The 19,563-nt window shown below is 41.0% G+C and overlaps 1 protein-coding gene across 6 annotated transcripts in view; it reads left to right on the top strand.

The window, feature by feature from the left end:
* trrap (transformation/transcription domain-associated protein) overlaps positions 1-19,563 on the top strand; it is an 86,178-nt gene that overhangs the window by 5,855 nt on the left and 60,760 nt on the right. For all 6 annotated transcript variants that reach the window (XM_030754533.1, XM_030754529.1, XM_030754528.1 and 3 more), the window contains 27 exons: positions 628-716; positions 1,213-1,309; positions 2,609-2,747; positions 2,931-3,009; positions 3,607-3,841; positions 3,930-4,266; positions 4,521-4,618; positions 5,001-5,195; positions 5,338-5,529; positions 5,622-5,787; positions 5,870-6,126; positions 6,764-6,964; positions 8,287-8,438; positions 9,896-10,095; positions 10,317-10,534; positions 10,815-11,012; positions 11,107-11,367; positions 11,633-11,794; positions 12,030-12,126; positions 12,368-12,489; positions 13,972-14,142; positions 14,433-14,501; positions 16,433-16,552; positions 17,226-17,345; positions 17,676-17,840; positions 18,006-18,187; positions 18,789-18,987. In XM_030754533.1, the coding sequence (XP_030610393.1) occupies positions 628-716; positions 1,213-1,309; positions 2,609-2,747; positions 2,931-3,009; positions 3,607-3,841; positions 3,930-4,266; positions 4,521-4,618; positions 5,001-5,195; positions 5,338-5,529; positions 5,622-5,787; positions 5,870-6,126; positions 6,764-6,964; positions 8,287-8,438; positions 9,896-10,095; positions 10,317-10,534; positions 10,815-11,012; positions 11,107-11,367; positions 11,633-11,794; positions 12,030-12,126; positions 12,368-12,489; positions 13,972-14,142; positions 14,433-14,501; positions 16,433-16,552; positions 17,226-17,345; positions 17,676-17,840; positions 18,006-18,187; positions 18,789-18,987 (4,521 nt within the window). The remainder of the gene's footprint in view (positions 1-627; positions 717-1,212; positions 1,310-2,608; positions 2,748-2,930; positions 3,010-3,606; positions 3,842-3,929; positions 4,267-4,520; positions 4,619-5,000; positions 5,196-5,337; positions 5,530-5,621; positions 5,788-5,869; positions 6,127-6,763; positions 6,965-8,286; positions 8,439-9,895; positions 10,096-10,316; positions 10,535-10,814; positions 11,013-11,106; positions 11,368-11,632; positions 11,795-12,029; positions 12,127-12,367; positions 12,490-13,971; positions 14,143-14,432; positions 14,502-16,432; positions 16,553-17,225; positions 17,346-17,675; positions 17,841-18,005; positions 18,188-18,788; positions 18,988-19,563) is intronic.

Consider the following 19,563-nt stretch of genomic DNA (forward strand, 5'->3'; position numbering starts at 1 on the left):
TTTTTAATGAAGAGAAGTTGGTTCCAGAATGGTCGCAAATGTATATTTAGTGATCTGCAAATGAAAACACATCCAAATGTGTTCATATTTACGTGTGTGTAGACGTGTGTAAACATGTACACACACGCACACGATTTGTGTGGAATTCTGAGTTCTGAAAATGTGCATTCCGGTCAATACGCAAAACACATTTCAGCACATGCAAAACCTTTTAGAAATTCATGCAGCACAGCCTTAATGTATATTAATAATTTACATACAGATATTTAACTTAACTTCACAGATCATGTTTGCAGATGACGCTTTGAGAATCTGCACAGTTTTTTTTTTTTTTGTCTTATAAAACAGATGTCTTACCTCTGGCTACAAACACGGTTCCAATCCAAATACAAAGTCACGGACGTTTTCTTTTCTTTTTCTTCGTAAGCATTTGTGACCATTTTGAGACCTAATTTCCCTCCACATTTCTTAGACTGCAGATGAGTTATGTATTACGGTGATTCCTGGAGGTTTTTCCAAAAATACATATAGATTATGTTTTTGAAATGATTTCCTTTCAGTTATTATAATGTATGTATCAAATTGTGGTTATTTTTTTTGTGCTGTGTGCTTGCTCTGTCCCCTTAGCTGTACAAGCTAAACATACACAACGTGGTGTCAGAATTTGTGCCCCTCATCATGAACACCATCATGCTTCAAGTGTCTCCCCAGGCCAGGTAAAGAACATCTGTGCAAGCGTGTCTCAGAAAAGAGTCTGAGTAATAAAAGTCATTTCCACTTCACGACCTCTGAAATGGGTTTGAGCAACTGATTTTATTTTCCTCTTCTTTCTTTCTTTTTTTTTTTTTTTGTACACCAAGTTAGCTGCCAGAATTAAAACCTATTTGGGGAAGTTAAAATAGTAGAAATTGGTTTAGCAGGAGGAAAAAACCTTTCCGGGTGTGAAGAGGGTTGTGTTAAACATTCAGGAAGGAAATGGAGCAGAATTAATTTCAAACAAAATACCTCAGCAGTCTCCAGCAGGTACAGAGAGAGAGTCTCTGCTTCATTCAGTAATAGCTGTGACGCAAACAAATAAGTCCCCCTTGTAGAGTTGACTCCCACGATTTTAACCTCTGTAATTATTGTGTGCATACATCATCATTAGCACTGTCGTCAATGTTTTGATGGGACTAAATGACTTTTTTTTTTTTTTTTTGTTTCTTTTTTTAGGCAACACAAGCTTTATAACAAGGAGCTGTATGCAGATTTCATTGCTGCGCAGATCAAGACTCTGTCCTTTCTGGCCTACATCATCCGAATCTATCAGGTACCCCTTACTGATGATTTAAGTGTTGAGTCAGCCACTGACAAACCGTATCATCAGATCCTCCTGAGAGAAATAACCTAAATGATTTTAGTTCATTTCAGATGCATCTTTGTGTGCATGATGATGTAGTGAATGAATTGCACGTGTTTGGATATCATTTCTGCTTATGCGTGTCGTGATTGGCAGGAAGCTGTGTACTGCAATTTGTTCAGTAATTGGTCGACAGTGAAACTGGGGGGGAAAAAATGAAGCTAAAACGGAGTAAGATTTGCTTTAGTTTCTCACACCAAAGAGAATTAATTTCTGATAGCTTCGCTGAACTCTCTTGCTTTATTCGCTGTGTGTGGGCATTATCGGAATCGGTGTTAAAAACAATAAAAATGGAGACAACTCGCACTGACATCAAAAACACTGAAAGAAATTGGGACCCACCTCAAAGAATTCTGTTAGTGTGTGAATGTTTGTTGCTGTCCAAATTAAAAGGAACGACATTTAGTGCTGTTATTTATTTATTTATTTTTTTGGAGGCGCACAACTGCCCTCAGAAAAGTTAATTAAAAAAATATCCTAATCATTAATTACCTCGCACACTGATAGGTGGAAGGAGGTTATGCTTTCATTTCAGCAATATAACTCAGAATGTTTTGAACCAAAGTTGAAACTCTGTGGAATATTCTTTAGGGGCCCAAGAACATATGATTTCATCTTCAAGGTCAAAGGTCATGGTCACCAAAAATGTTCAGATATTTAAAAAAAAAAAAATCTCGTCATTCATGAAATTTTAAAATTCGCATTTCAGTGAATTTTTCATCTGTCAAGATGAAATTTGGTACTTGGGTATAAACGATTACTGTTGATAATTCATTTTCTTTTTTGATTTTAAATTAAAATACTCACAATAATGCAAAGTGAATTACAAACCCTACTCAAAAATCATACATATACAGTTCGTATCTCTGTAAAATTTTTGTTTTTCTTTTATCATTTCGTTTTCTCAGAGGATGCTGTTAGGATACATAAACAGAATAAAGTATATCCAGACTATTATCCATTATCTGTTCATGTGAATCTTTTTTAAATAATTTTTTAAAAATAAAAATACAAGATCATATTTTACAGTTTTTCAAAGCTAATAAAATACATTTCTAGTCTTTGTGATTAATTTATGATGGACTGTGACAACATTGGGTGGTATCTATCGGAGCGTAGTACCGGCCCATAGAAAATTTGAGGTTGTGATGTATTTGCTCCACCGAGTGTCCTTCTAGTTATTCTTTATATGTTTGCCCACCCTTTCAGGACCTGGTGGCAAAGTATTCACAACAGATGGTCAAGGGTATGCTGCAGTTGCTGTCCAATTGCCCCTCTGAGACCGCTCACCTCCGCAAGGAACTGCTCATCGCAGCCAAGCACATCCTCACAACTGACCTACGTAGCCGTATGTATATGCACACAAACACTATATACTTTAATAAATTAGAATATTGAACAAACTGGCATTACCGGTAACATCCTTTGAATTTTTTAAAACTGTTTTTATTTGATTCTGTCACCCATCAACTGCTGTTTCAGGTGCAGCCATCATCTTTGCATTCACAGTATCTGCTTCATTGCGTTTCAGAGTTTATCCCTTGTATGGACAAACTTTTTGATGAAGCCATCCTCATCGGTTCTGGCTACACCGCTCGGGAGACGCTTAGGTAAGTTCTCTGTATGTGCAGTCACGATCATTTGAACTCCTCTGTGTCAGAACAGCCTCTTTCTCATGGATGATTTCTCAGCCAGGTGCATGTTAAGTGTCCTAGCATATTAATAAGGTAGTTCTCAGTACTGCGAAATTCTCAAGGAAGCTGACTGAAAACACTGCAGCACAGAAGGCACTGTCAAGTTGTCATGTACACTCGCATCTCCAGAGTGCAGGCTGCCTGCACATCCTCCTTTAGCTCCATTTCAAAACCTCCTTGACCCTCCTCAATTGCCAAACTAGCTCACCTCATCAACAAAATGCCTGTCATTTCACATTAGTAATACACAGGAAGCACGGCAGCTGGATGAGATCTGGCAGGATTATCAGTGTCACTCATTAGCTTGCCTTCTCTCTCCCTTTTTCTCTTCATCCCAAAGCTACTTTCCATATCCTGTTCTTTTTTCAGCCTCTGATTACTTTTCTCTGCCTTTTAGGAAATGTTGCTTCTCACTAGTACAGGCTTTTCAGTTTGTACCATTGTTTAGTAATGAAATATGATTCATCTCCAAATGTCACAGTTACATGTCTGTCTTTTTTTTTTTTTTTTTAGACCCTTGGCCTACAGCACACTAGCAGACCTGGTGCACCATGTGCGTCAGAACTTGACCCTGACAGATTTATCTCTAGCTGTGCAGCTCTTCGCTAAAAACATTGATGATGAGTCGCTTCCCAGTAACATTCAGACCATGTCCTGCAAGCTGCTGCTCAACCTGGTGGATTGTATCCGCTCAAAATCAGAGCAGGAGAATGGCAATGGGCGAGACATCCTGATGAGGATGCTGGAGGTGGGATCATTAGAAAAGCCTAATTTATTTTAATAAATGTACTGCTAGATGCTGAATATTTCCCCTCTTTGCCTATCTTAATCAACAGGTGTTTGTACTTAAGTTTCACACCATTGCACGCTACCAGCTTGTGTCAATCTTCAAGAAATGCAAACCTCAGTCAGAGATGGGCGTGGTCGACCCGGGGGCAATACCTGGGGTGCCGGCCACACCCACTCCATCCACCACCCCTGCCATTCAGCCACCTGCTCCTCCAACTCCTGTTGCTGTGGCACCTCAACCACCTGCAACGCCCTTTGACCGACCTGGTGAGAAGGAAGACAAGCAGACCTTTCAAGTGTCGGATTGCCGCAGCTTGGTCAAGACCTTGGTGTGCGGAGTGAAGACAATTACTTGGGGTATCACCTCTTGCAAGGCACCTGGAGGTGAGAGGGGGCACAAAACAAAGACAGGAAATAGCACAAACTTTTTTTATTTGTGCACAAGTGACACTTATTGGAGATAATTAGGCATGAACTAGTATTCCACATGCTTAACTTTTATTTACTATTGGGCAATTAAAGTATGTATAAATTACCTTATTTATACATCAGCAAAAGGTATAAATGCACATTTAGTAGCGATTTAAGAAAATTTAAGATTCTTTCATCTCATAAAATGTGTGCTTTCTTTTTTACAGAAACTCAATTTATTCCTAACAAGCAGCTGCAGCCAAAGGAGACCCAAATCTACATTAAGCTGGTCAAATATGCCATGCAGGCCTTGGACATCTATCAGGTAGAACCTTAAGAAAAAGTGACTGTACTGCAGGGGCGACGGCCTTGGCTGGTGATATTTTCTTTAGGGTTATCCATTTGTCCATCCTTTCCATGTCTGTGAGCTCTGAAGTTTGTGGTCACCAAAGTCACTGTGACCTTACATTTTATGGACATATGCCAAGAATTTGTCAGTTCTAACATAATTTTGCAGCGATGTCTCAAGTGAAAATGATGAAGTAGTGACACTATAACTCATTATAACGTTATTGCTCTGCTAAATAAAAAATTTATCAGGAATAGGAGGAGGGTGTCTAGTACAGAATTCAGCTTTAACAGATAGAAATGGGCTTTGATATAAAGAATAAATGCGGAATAATAACTCTCACGTCCCTGCTGACCAGGTGCAGGTTGCAAATAACCAGCAAACATACATCAGGGTGGCCAACTGCCAGACTGTACGCATGAAGGAGGAGAAGGAGGTTTTGGAGCACTTTGCTGGGGTCTTCACCATGATGAACCCCCTTACATTTAAAGAGATTTTTCAGACCACTGTTCCCTACATGGTGGAGAGGATCTCCAAGAACTACGCATTGCAGGTATGTGTCGTCAAACCTGTGAAGACAAAATGTGTCGGTGTTGGTTTTGATATATTTTTCTTACAACGATTCATATGCCGTTTCTTTGGTCTCGATTCAGCGCTTGCTCAAATTTCATTTCTTGTCCTCTGCTGTTTTTTAGATTGTGGCAAATTCTTTCCTGGCCAACCTCTCAACATCTGCTCTATTTGCCACGATCCTGGTAGAGTATCTTCTCGAAAGACTGCCAGAGATGGGCTCCAATGTTGAGCTCTCAAACCTCTACCTCAAGCTCTTTAAACTTGTCTTTGGCTCAGTATCACTGTTTGCTGCTGAGAATGAGCAGATGCTAAAGGTAATTGAGTGTTTTTTTTGTTTTTTTTTCCTGACCAAGTCTCTTGTGTATCAGTGCCACATTTTTCTAATATGACTTTACCTTCTCATCAGCCACACCTCCACAAGATAGTGAACAGCTCCATGGAGCTAGCCCAGTCAGCGAAGGAGCCCTACAACTACTTCCTGCTTCTCCGTGCTCTCTTCCGTTCCATTGGTGGAGGCAGCCATGACCTTCTCTACCAAGAGTTTCTACCCCTTCTCCCTAACCTGCTACAAGGTAAAACCACACTCAGCATTGCTCTGAATTACAGAAAATTCATATGTGAAATATTGTAAGCTCCTTTTTCAATTTCCATTAGGTCTGAACATGCTGCAGAGTGGCCTTCACAAGCAGCACATGAAGGACCTGTTTGTAGAGTTGTGTTTGACAGTGCCAGTGCGTCTGAGCTCCTTGTTGCCGTACTTACCCATGCTAATGGATCCACTGGTATCTGCCCTCAACGGCTCTCAGACTCTAGTCAGCCAGGGCCTTCGTACCCTGGAGCTGTGTGTGGACAATCTTCAGCCTGACTTCCTTTATGATCACATCCAGCCTGTGAGGGCTGAACTCATGCAGGTGGGATGTTGTTTTTATTATAATAATTAATTTACATAGAAACAGCTACAATTTTTGCTGCGCTCACAGAAGAGAAAAAAAATCAAAAACTATTTTTTTTGAGGATACTTGATATTTTTTCTCCAGGGAACTTTCTTCAAAGAATTAAAACCTTTCTTGAGGCTCTTGTTTGTCTGTGTTTCGACTGCAATCTAAAGGCAAATAAGTCCGGTGACATAGTGACAACTATAAGAAAAATGCAGCCACCAGGGTTTCCTCTTGGCTGTCTTTTCTGCTCATTGTCTGTCTCCTAGTCTTATAACTCTGGCCATGTGACATCTTCCTGCAAACTTGTTTGTGTGTGTGTCTTAGTGTTTTAGAATGTAACCACGGGAGACTGGGGTGGTGTCCCATGAATAAGTTCCTGCAGTGGAAAATCGACTTTATAACACTCAATGTCTGTGAACTACCAGTGTTTGTAAATATGGCTTGGAATTTAAATTAGGTTTCCAGCCAGGTTTTCCGGCTTTTTATTAATATTGCCTGTCACAGTATTGAGTTATTCTTGTATGGATTTAGATTGAACATTGTAATGTCCTCATTTTTTTTTTTTTTCCACACTGAAACTTATTTCATCCCTTCCTTCTCTATATTCCAGGCTTTGTGGCGTACCCTCCGTAATCCAGCAGAAAGCATCTCCCATGTAGCGTATCGGGTGTTGGGAAAGTTTGGAGGCAGCAACAGGAAGATGCTTAAGGAGTCTCAGAGACTACATTATATAGTGACTGAGGTCCAGGGGCCCAGCATCAAGGCTGAATTCACTGACTGCAAAGCATCCATACAGCTACCCATGGAGAAGGTAAAATATAATCAGGCCTTTTTGTGCCTTTTTCTTTTCTTATTTGATTCTACGAAAGAGATTTTATCCAGAGCAAAAGGAAAAACATCAGCACCAATGGTCGTAATAACAGGAAAATTCATTGGTTTTGGATGAAAAGAAGTAATCTGCATTTCCTTAAATGTAAACAGACCAATCCTGCTTATGTGTGTAATAACCCTCCAGAGGTCTGTTCCGAGACAGGAAAAATCCTTATGAATCCTCTACTTGGTTTAGCTTTTTGCTAATGAGAAAATGATTATTTCACTTTCTAGCACTTTCTGAAACCAGATGGAAGGCTCTTTCTTCACCTTTTTTTCCTTTTATGTTTTACTTTTAAAGGGAAAGAATTAAACGTAAAAGAGTTTGATATTCCTCATTATTGTTCTCCACTGGGAGCAATATGTCTTTGTCACAGTTTTGTGTGTGTGAAAGAGAAAGTGAGTGAGGAGATGTGTGTGTCCTCCAGGTAATTAAATTCATCTCTTGTTTCTCCTCCTCATCCCCAGTCAGTAATCATCAATCTAGTGTGGGCCACCATGACGGCATTATTTACTCTCACTAATGGCTGCTCCTTCTTCTCGGCTATCAGTCTGTGTGTTTCATCATGGGCGCGGGCAACCCACACAGACTGTCACATGCTGCAGAGGCACATGTTACCGCTAAAGGCATGAGTCTCTGGCAGGCTGGAGATGCAACCAAACAGTTTGTTGGCACATTAGGGAAAGACAACTGAACGTGCTGTTAGGTAGATCAAGAGATCAAATAACTTAAAGATGGTACAACAACAAAAAAAAAGACCCACAGTGGATTTAAATATATTTGTATTTTTTAGTCTTCTTTGTTTTCTTTGAAGTTTATAATCAGACCCTTTGGTGTAACCCTTCAGTGATATCTGATTGCTTTGTCAGAGGCTCACAAACATATCCTGTTATACTAATCCACAGGCAGGTCTATAGTTCAGTTATGCTTGTGCCCTCATCTCCTCTCATCCTCCTTCAATTGTTGCATTCCTCCTCATGTTCTCTTCTCTGTTCTGAGTGGCATTAATTAGTTCATTTTCTCCCTTTAAGTGCCTGGCTGCTGTGGCTTGACAGCCCATAATGTAGAAATGATAATGACCTTTGCTCGACCAGATGGCGCTCTATGTTACTTCTCCCAATTAATCACACATGTAGCATATGCAATTTAATTCCCATATTAATAATTTTAAGGAAATTGGAGTTGTGCTTCAGAGAAACTTGCTGTTTCCGAATGAAAGATGGTGGAGCTTTTGAAGTAACATTTGCTGTGTTTCCTCTAAGGCGATTGAGACAGCTCTGGATTGCCTGAAGAGTGCCAACACCGAGCCATACTACAGACGACAGGCCTGGGAGGTCATTAAGTGTTTCCTGGTGGCCATGACGAGTCTGGATGACAACAAGCACTCGCTCTACCAGCTTCTGTCTCATCCCAAGTGAGTAAACATTTTGGCTTTGATTTGACTGGGGCATATGCTTTGATATTGTTGTTACCATTTCTGATGTGATGCATTATATAATCCTTTATCGATGCGTTAGACTTTTTACCACAGAAAAATCCCCGATGCTGCCCAAGGAAGTGTTTAACTTTACTTAGTTGTGTCTTGGGTAAATGTTGCTGCAGTGAGTTGATGTATCTGCATTAGGTGATAAAATTGTACCTTCAAGTCCATCCACAGCCACATTCGCTGATTAATCACCTACCTTTTTCTACCTTAACTTGGCATAACTTGACCTTGCCATCTACTTCACCTTTCCTGTCCGCCCTCTCCCAGCCACGTCAGGTCTGTATGTATGTGCCTTGGTACCTGCTGACATGTCCTGCTTTCTCTCTCCTCCTTAATGTCTTCACCCTGCACTGCTTCATCAATTCCCTCTCAAGGGCAGGCATTGCTAATTACACATTTGCAGACACACCCTCTGGCAGGCTTCGCTGCAAAGCGGAAACCCATATATGAACAGACGAACAGGAAAGAAGGTTGTTGTCGGGTGGGTTAGTCACATTACCATCATTGATCCCTGGGCAGGGGCTAATTGACTTTCCCCTGTCTGTTTATTCTACACCATGCCCCTTACACTCTCCTGTCATTATGCACTAACACACACATGCCCACAAATACGTCTTTGTGCACATGGGGGTAATGAAGTGTGTCAGTTACGATCACGGGGGCTGTGCCCGCCGCCTTTTCAGTCGTCTCGATTTGCATTGTCTTTTCTCTCACTTGAAAGATTTTGTCTGCCCTTTCTCCCTCTCCCTCCCTTCATCATCTTTCAACCATCTCTCTTTGCCTCAGTATTTGTTCACTCTAAATATAGAAAGGAAGAAAAAAAAAAAAGCCCACAGCAATTCATGAAATGCCAAATTGGAAGAACGAAGCAGCGTTACAGTGGAATACCCCAGAATGAGTGAAGGGCAATTGATCTGACATTCTGTTGACCATGCTCCCCGCCTCTTTCTCCACCCCCCTCGCTCCCCCACAGCTCCCTACCCTTCTTCTCCCTCCTCCTCCAAAGAGCAGTTTTTTAAATGGCAATAATAAAATGAGGCGATCCATCAGGTCTGCCCCTGGCGTGTGGCATTATAAAACACAAGCTCAAGCATGGAGAAAGCAGCTGCTCAATCACATCATGGCCCAGTTGCCTTCAGCTGCAGTAAATAACAAAAATACCAACAGGGGACAAAAAGAGTGCAGAAGGAACAGAAAGGAGACAGAAAATTTAAGGACAAAGAGAATCAGAAGAATGTAGATGACACAGGCAATACATATTGATATATAGATATGTATTTTTTTTTAATGTTGCATAAATTCATATTAAATGATTTTTGGGTTTTTTTGAGACCTTTTTTAATATGTACATATCTCATTCATTGTGTGGTTTTCTCCCACATTAGCTTTACAGAGAAGTGGATCCCCAGTGTCATCATTTCTCACCGCTATAAGGCACAAGACACACCTGCCCGTCGAACATTTGAACAAGCCCTGACCGGAGCATTCATGTCTGCTGTTATAAAAGACCTGAGGCCCAGTGCGCTGCCCTTCGTAGCCAGCCTGATTCGCCATTATACTATGGTTGCTGTGGCTCAGCAGTGTGGTAAGGGATTGGTACTCTTTGCACTATAGATGTAATAGTAGTGATCAGTTTGGGCATTTATTCTCAGCTATTCTAATAAATTAGTCTCTTTCCATTTTCTGTGACACAAATTGTAATTGAAATTTCAAATTTACGTGACTCTTGTCATAAAGTAGTTTTAAAGTTTATATGTTTGACATTAAACACAGTTCCTTTCCTCTTGTCCTGCTCATTCAACCCAGGCCCCTTCTTGCTGCCGTGCTACCAACTGGGCAGCCAGCCAAGTACAGCCATGTTCCACAGCGAGGAGAACGGTTCTCAGGGAATGGATCCGCTGGTTCTGATTGACGCCATAGCTATCTGCATGGCCTACGAGGAGAAGGAGCTGTGTAAGATTGGGGAAGTGGCCCTAGCCGTCATCTTCGACGTGGCCAGCATCATCCTTGGGTCTAAGGAGAGGGTATGTTACTGAGGGGAGAGTGTTAGAGTTCACTTATTTATGAATTGTAAGATTTAGCATGAATTATTGTTGTGCAAATTTGTGGTAAACTGAGCCAGCAATACTCTGCCAAAGTGATTACTCCTATTTTAATATTGAAATCTGAGCTCAATATCTAACTGGCTTTTGATCAAATTAAATTAATTTTTTAGCATCTTGGAATTAGTACTCAGTGTTTAATTTATGTGTATAGTTTTTAAGTGGGAATCACCCTTAATTACCCTGACTACTACATCCTCAGGCGTGCCAGCTGCCCTTGTTCTCCTACATAGTGGAGCGTCTGTGTGCCTGCTGCTATGAACAAGCCTGGTATGCCAAGCTTGGTGGTGTTGTGTCAATCAAGTTCCTAATGGAGAGGCTGCCTCTGATTTGGGTGCTGCAGAACCAGCTCACCTTTCTCAAAGCCCTGCTGTTTGTCATGATGGACCTTACAGGAGAGGTGAGAGTAAATGATTATATAATCTATTTATTTATTATGCTATTAAAAGGAGTGGAACTAATGTTTTTTTAATTTGTTTATTTTTAATCCACAGGTATCAAATGGAGCAGTCGCCATGGCGAAGACCACCCTGGAGCAGTTGCTGGTGCGCTGTGCCACTCCACTGAAAGATGAAGAGAAGACTGAGGAGCTGCTAGCAGCACAGGACAAGTCTTTTCACATGGTCACCCACGACCTGGTCAGAGAGGTCACTTCCCCCAACTCGACTGTTAGAAAGCAGGCAATGCACTCCCTGCAGGTGCTGGCCCAGGTCACTGGCAAAAGTGTTACTGTCATCATGGAACCACACAAAGAGGTGAAACCACAATCTTCTCTCTTTTCTCTAAACCTGTTATTACGGTTTAATACTTTGCTAGTATGGTTTGTTAAATGCACTTCCTTCATGAACAGAATGAGCTCCAGTAAAGAGTAGTCCAGAGCTGCAGTATCACTGCAACAATTGGCCACATTGCCTAATAGGAATTTTTTTTATATCTTTCTATAGAATAGCGCCAAAAATATAATTGTCGTGACTGACACAAGGGCCTTTTTTTTTTTTTTTGGGTTTTCCTTCTTCTTAGGTTTTGCAAGATATGGTTCCCCCCAAGAAACACCTGCTGCGCCACCAGCCTGCCAATGCCCAAATCGGCCTGATGGAGGGTAACACCTTCTGCACCACCCTGCAGCCCCGCCTCTTTACAATGGACCTTAATGTCATGGAGCACAAGGTCTTCTACACAGAGGTGAGTCATGAACATAGAGCAAATTGACTTTCCATATTGTGGGCAGCACAGCGGTTAGGACTTTGACCTTGAAGTGACAAGATTGTGGGTTCCAACCTGCTGCTTGACTTTGGCTCGTCTGTATTAAGTGTGTATCCTGTTACATGGAGCATATAGGCTTTGATCTAATTTAATGGATCACTAACCTGTTGACTTCTGCTCTTTGTGTGACATTTGGGCTTTTTCCACTATTAAGCTGTTGAACCTGTGTGAGGCAGAGGATGCTGCTCTGATGAAGCTGCCCTGTTACAAAAGCCTTCCATCTTTGGTTCCCCTCCGTATAGCTGCCCTCAGTAAGTAGGCCCTGTTCTGCATTGTTTGTTTACCAGAGATGCTTACTCTTCTTTTGGGTTTGACTAGGTCCTCTGGATGAAGCCATTGGATAAATATGACATATTTAAACCCTTTTAAAATCCCTGTCTGAATCATTACTGTTGACCACATTGTGGTACTTTATCTTAATTCTATTACTTTGGTCTATTTATGGTCAGCAAGGAAGTGCTGAGTGTCATTAATATTCTTTATCCTCATTAGATGCCCTGGCAGCCTGTAACTACTTGCCACAGTCCAGAGAGAAGATCATTGCTGCCTTGTTCAAAGCCCTCAACTCCACCAACAATGAGCTCCAGGAGGCGGGTGAGGGTTGCATGAGGAAGGTCAGTGTTAACCCCTCTCTTACTTTTTGCTTTGCATTTAGTTTAGAATATCATGTTAAGGCAGCTTTTAGGAAATGCTACACTTGAAGTTGTTCTTTTCCTCCCTCAAACCAGTCATCTTTAAATGAAGTTGTTTTAGATACAGAAAATACTTGAATAACTTCTCCATCTTACTACTATTAGATTTTGCAGAAAAATCCTGATGCCTCTTAAATATATTTACAGATTAATTTTATGTGGTTAGTGTACAATAACACAGTGTGGTGGAAATTCATTCAGCTTTCAGCTTGCAAGACCATCTTTATTTAACTTCTTGTATTGAAGGATCTTTATGCTGGTGGCTGCTTTGTTTTTGAATTGTTTGGAATTAATTTCAAGACTTTATCGATTACTTAGAAAGCTTGTATCTGTGTTACAGTGCCTAATTTAACTGCAACTCCCTTGGAGCCAAAACACAGCTTAGACCTGAAGCTGCAACCTTTTAAAATCTGCATTAATCTGTGTGGTTAAACTTTGAGGGGATCTACCCAAGAACCGATAATTAAATGTAGTCGCAATCTTTTATTCGATTTCCGAGTCAGATTTTCTGCACCTTTGAAATGGCCTTTCAACTGAGTCACTTTTTCACGTTCACCTATTTATTTTTCTGTTTGTATATTATCTTGTTTTCCATTATTCCCACCCTTGCTTTATCTATTATCTTTTATGTGGAAGGTCTTTGTTAATCCTCCCCTCATACCATTTCTCCACCCACTTCCATCTTCATATGGACTTCCCTTAACTTTATCACACTCTCCCTGAACCAGCTCTGGATACTTTATTAAAGTATCCATACCATCTTAGCCTCTGTCTATTTACTCCAAGCTTTTTGTCCCCTATCCTCTCCATTTCTGTGTCATTATTATTATTTTTTTTTTTTACTACCATCACTCCTTTTCACTATCCTGTGAATTTTTTCCCCCCTGCCATTTTCTGTTCCCTCCCTTCTTTCATCTCTGCCCTGCTAGCACTAATGAGCGTTGCCATGGCCAGATCGATACAGGATGGAGTGTTTGTTCTCAGCGCTGAGAGGAAAATGAATGTGGCTGCCATGCATCATTCCCTCCCGTCTGTGTGAGGGTGTGTGGGTGTGCGTCATCGGTGTTTGGTTGGCTGGTGTGCTCGTTTACAGCTCACCGTGCTGTCATTTGAGTGGCCTTACTTCTTTAATGGAGACACAAGGGGTAGTGACCAGTCCACAGGGTTAGAAGTCCAGGAAAGTATCATAATGAGGAGGAAAAATTAAAATCACTGTGTTTTTAAAAACTTTAGGAAAAGTTCACCACACATCTGAATTATATTTGAATGCGATATACATAATTTTAATGCAAGGCTTGCTTATGTCAGAGAAAACAAACTCCAGCTCACTTTGTCCTGTTATCTGTACAGTATTCATTTTCGGAGTTGTGAAATATTTTTCAATTGTACGTTGTCCTCTTGTAGTTCTTGGAAGGCGCCACCATCGAGGTGGATCAGATCCACACTCACATGCGCCCATTACTGATGATGCTCGGCGACTACCGCAGCCTGACGCTCAATGTGGTCAACCGCCTGACCTCCGTCACACGACTTTTCCCAAACTCCTTCAACGACAAATTCTGTGACCAGATGATGGTGAGAAACTTCAGCCTCTTCAGTGTTGTCCTTGTTTTGGTTTTGTCTTTTAATCAACACCAGCCAGCCTAGCAGCCTTATGACTGGCAGATTAGTTGATGAGTCTTTTGACAAAAATAAATCTTAGTTTTGTAAGTAGAAAATATTAGGTCAGTTATTTATTAAGTCTATTTTTTTAATTTTATTTAACTAAAATGTTTTGGCACTTAGTGTTTACTTTAGTTTTAGTCAACTATTTTTTAAAAAAACACTTACACACAGGCTCAAGCTTATTTCTCTTTCTTTTTCAGCAACACTTGCGAAAGTGGATGGAGGTAGTTGTAATAACACACAAAGGAGGCCAGCGGAGTGATGGCAGTGTAAGTAAACACATTTCAGATCTGCCCGTGTACCGCAAATTTAATACAAATGGGAATCTTTCTTCAGCCATGACATGTATATGTCTTCTTTACTTTTGTCTGTCTTACTTTTAAATCCTGCTTGAATGCAATACAAAAGCATTCATGGCCACAAGGACCACGTCAATACGGTCATGTGCAGGCGCCATATTTGTTCAGATCATCTGTTATGTCCAAAGCAAATACCATTAACAAAAGGGGGCCTTGTTCTCACAAAGCTGCAGTCACATGTAGTGCACCTTCTCTGTGTGGCCTCCTCCCAGATGAGTTGTGAGTGTCCATATTACAATCAATGATTAATTAGGCACCAGGCAGGCTGTGGTTGGCCCTGTGCTCCGTCTCCTCATTATCTCTCCATAGATAACCTTGTAAAGGCAGAGAGAAGAGGTGACAGAAAGAGAGGGGGAAAACACATGCCTGTCCCTCTTATACAAAAAGCTTTTTTTTCTCTTTTTTTTTTTTGCTCCCTTCTCTTTATGTGACTTCATCCTGACCTATCTCAAAATGTTGTGTTTTAATTAGATGCAAATTGGCCTTTTGTCTTTCTTGCCCTCCAAACTTTGGTCTTTATGCCTGTTGACAGCAGACCTGGAAGCGAAAGCAGAACCAGGGTCAGCGAGTCAATTAAGCCTGATAAAGGAAACAACTAGGGAAGGAGGGACAGAGCAAGCATGAAGAAGATGGTGTGAAGACATATGGGCATAAGAGGGTTTTGACAGAGAGGGGAGTCTGGGGTGGAGTAACAAGGAGGAGAAGGAGCTTTTGTTAAGGATGCAGAAAACAACCACAGTGCATGAAAATTCATGAAATATGACTTTTTTCCCTGCTCTCTTGACTTTGTGTGAATCACATGAGTGTTTTTTCTTTTAAACTGCATTGATTCTGTGTTACCCAACTATAATAAAAAATTTTGTATATACATACAGTATATTAAAGTTAAACTGGAATATGAAAATTATGGACTTGTTCAAAAGAAAATCATATCTGTGTATATCAGACAACAGGTGTGATATCTGTATGTCTGTGATAAGCCAGTAAAATCAGTTGATCAGGATGTTAGCTGAACTCCATTTCCAGTGTGGCCCCTGCCTTTTTATTCACCTGAGGCTGATAAAAGTTGTTCCTGGGGTCACTTGTAAAGGTTGCAGCAGTCTGCCTGTCCATTATCGCCCTATCTTATCAGCTCACCTTCCATACGGAACAAAGACAGACAACACATAGCCACACAAACAAACACACACAAACAAAAAAAGCACACATGCTGTTCTGCTGACTCTGATCATTGTCTCCCATTCTGGCACAGCCTGCGTTGGAGGGTGTTGAGGTGAGATGTGACCTGGTGTTGCGCCCTCTGTTGGTAACTCTTTGTCAGTGATTGAAATTTGGTCTGATCCAATGTCGTGCTGGTGAATTGAACCAATGTCATGGTAGTGGTGGACTTGCCCTGTATTTATGTGTTCATGTGTCCGTTGTCATCTTCAGAAATGTTACCGTCATCTCAGCTTCACTCTAACGTCACATTTTGACTGTCTAGAAATGTTGAATTCTCCTGTTTTTTTGTTTTTGTTTCTTTTACCTCTGACTTTTGCACTTCCAAGATAACATATGGTTTATAAAAATAACCATGCTGTCCTTTTATTTGTTTTTACTCAGTGCAAGTCTAATCCAAAAGCTGGTGTGTGTGGTGCTCTGCACCTTTCCTGTGGGAAGTTAACACCCTATTAATTACAGATTGCATTTTCAGTCTTTGACTAAGATTCATCCTCGTCTTTCCACAGTGGCTGTCCATCAAGACTGTCTGTCAGAATTAATGTTTTTGTGTAGCTCATCTGTCCATGAATTTCATCCACTCCTTTGTTCCTTTTGTTGTCTTTCTCTGAATCTTCCTGTAGGAGATGAAGATCTGTTCGGCCATCATTAACCTTTTCCACCTGATCCCAGCTGCACCGCAGACTCTAGTCAAACCTTTGCTGGAGGTGGTCATGAAGACAGAGAGGGCCATGCTCATAGAGGTAGGAAGCCAATCCCTATAAGCCCATGCAGATGGACTTTTAGGGGTTGTCTTATATTAACGGTGGTGTAAAACCCCATCACGCAGGCAGTGATTAGGAAGGCGAATGCTGCTCAACCCGCTATTAACAAAATGATTTAGACGTATCAGAAATTAGGCATGCTTTTCTAGTTAATCCAGTTATGTGAAGGAGGGTGAATGGGGCATCAGTCATCCAGGTCACAATAGTCTCAAGAGCTTCACCTCTTATCCAAGAGGCTTCTTCAGTTCTAAAACCAAGAGAGGGGACCAAGAGGTGGGTCTAAGTTAATAGTTACAATGAAAGATGAAAGGAAATGACTTGCAGTTAAGAATGACCATGGTTTTGCTTTAAACAATGTTACATCTTGGAAAAATAGTCACTGATTTTGCTTAAGATGTGACATAGAGAATACACGATTAAGTTAAATACTTGATTACACTCCCAATTTCTTTCACCAGGGTTAAGATTCCTATGTCCATCTAATCTAAATTTTAGTTTTTATGCCTCTTTAATATACTTAACACCAGTTTTCACAAGGATGTGATAGAACATGAGTCTATATTTAGTGTAGTGAAGTCATTCTCATCTCCCCTTTTTCTGGCTGTTTCCTTTGCTCATGTTCCTTTTGTTCCCTCATTATTTTTGATGCTAGGCTGGCAGCCCGTTCAGGGAGCCTTTGATCAAGTTCCTGACGCGTCACCCATCTCAGACAGTGGAGCTGTTCATGATGGAGGCTACGCTCAACGACCCCCAGTGGAGCCGCATGTTCATGGTCAGACAATAGCAGCCCTGAGTAGCTGTCCCCTCAGTCTTTTCATTCACACATTTGCCATTAAAAATCTATTTTTGCTTTTTTGTTGCCTTTGTAATGGGCTATATTCTGGACTATATTGAGTGTTTCGAGCCTCAGCGGTCCTATTAACACAAAATTGAGATGGATCGATCCCAGTAAAATTTTCTAATTTTCTTCGTTTAGTATCATAATTCTTTATATGTGTAATGTACTGATGGCAATTGAATGCAGTGGACCTGGTACTTTATTGTTTTAGTATATATGTCATTTTGTGTTATAGTTACAATGTGTATGTTTGTTCTCATGCAGAGTTTTCTGAAGCACAAGGATGCCAAGCCACTACGAGACGTATTGGCCTCTAATCCCAACCGTTTCGTCCCCCTGCTTGTTCCTGCTGGAACTGCAGCAACTGTTCGACCTGGATCTCCCTCCACCACCACAGCCAGACTAGACCTGCAGTTTCAAGCTATCAAGGTATGCAGAATTCAGTCATTTTTATAAGGTAGACTCTCAAACACGCAGCTGGTACACATGGGCATGTCTAGGTGGTTTTTCATCCAAAGCTGTACAGAGCTTAACTCATATTTCTGTTATTTAACCGTAACTAATTTAGCCTTGTTTGTCTTCACATCTGTTCAGATTATTAGCATCATAGTGAAGAATGATGAGGGCTGGCTGGCAGGGCAGCACTCCCTCGTCAGCCAGCTGAGACGAGTCTGGGTCAGTGAGGCTTTCCAGGAGAGACATCGCAAAGACAACATGGCAGCCACCAACTGGAAGGAGCCAAAGCTGCTGGCCTATTGCTTGCTAAGCTACTGCAAGTATGTAGATTTGCTGAAGTTGTAATAAGAATGAAAACTGCTTTAATGTTGGAGTTGTCATAGAAGTTGGACAATGAATTTGGGTGTTGATATGAAAATGTGGTCAGTAGACTAATGTGAAACCCCCCCAAAACAGCAACCAGGCAGTGCTAATGATCTTTGTTGATGACTCAGTGACCTTTAAAGTGTTAGTTGAGAGATTCAGTAGTGTAAGCACTCAAAGTTAATAATGCACATTTTTAAAGATACTGCATTTTCTAACTTTATTTAAGTAGCATTCCAATCATAAATGACCTTCTCACCCTTCCTTTCTATTTGAGCACTGAGAAAGTACTAACACACTTGGTACACTAGGCATTTAGCAGATGTTTATTTCAGACCTTGCAATTAACCCCCAAATACTCCAACCAGTAGTTTCAGCTTAGTTTATATGTTCAGTCAACCTTCTTTTGACAAAGTTCTGTTTAGAAAAATGTCTAAAACTGGCTAATTAACAGCGTTGGTTTCTAAAGTTGTTTTGTACAGTTTTCCCGTTGATAACATTAGACACATTTCTTTGTCTTTGTGCGCTGAACTTATCCATTCCCACTCTTCTCAATAGGCGTAACTACTCAGAGATTGAGCTGCTGTTCCAGCTGCTGAGGGCCTTTACGGGTCGCTTCCTATGCAACATGACCTTCCTGAAGGAGTATATGGAGGATGAGATTCCCAGGAACTACTCCATTGCTCAGAAACGTGCCCTGTTCTTCCGTTTCGTTGAGTTCAACGATCCCCACTTCAACGATGAGCTTAAAGCAAAGGTATGTACATGTGCAATCAGAGCACGAAGGTTCGTTTTTACCTTCATGCCACGGGGTCTTGAAATTTCCCTGTGACCTTAAGCATTTGTTTACCCCCACCCCCACCCCCACCCCCGACCTCTGACACCATTTTTGGTTTTGCTATGCCTTTTAAATAAATTTTTGACCAAACAACATGTTAACCCTGTGAAAGACTGGTGACCTGTCTAGGTGTACCCACCCGTGATTCAGTGAAACCGGCTACAGCTCCCCTTTGGCCCTGTGTAGAATAGGCACTGGAATGATGGATGAAAGGTACTTTGGCTGTGTCTGTGGAGGGATGATTATGATGGTAGATATGTAATACCATTCCTGTCAGATACTTCAACATCTGTGGCCCATACTGGCCATGGCTGAAAAGCACACAGTGATTATATGTAGGCACACACATACAAAATGAAAGATATTGAGCCATAATGCAAATATTTTGCAGCATATGTCATGTTGTGGTGTTATTACTCCATGATGCAGTGTCTGCACAGGTAATCATGGACTTTATTTTGTTTTATAACCATACTGGCATTCCTTAGTGTGTGT

The sequence above is a fragment of the Archocentrus centrarchus genome, chromosome 19 (genome assembly GCF_007364275.1).
Source record: "Archocentrus centrarchus isolate MPI-CPG fArcCen1 chromosome 19, fArcCen1, whole genome shotgun sequence".
NCBI classification, from domain to species: domain Eukaryota; kingdom Metazoa; phylum Chordata; class Actinopteri; order Cichliformes; family Cichlidae; genus Archocentrus; species Archocentrus centrarchus.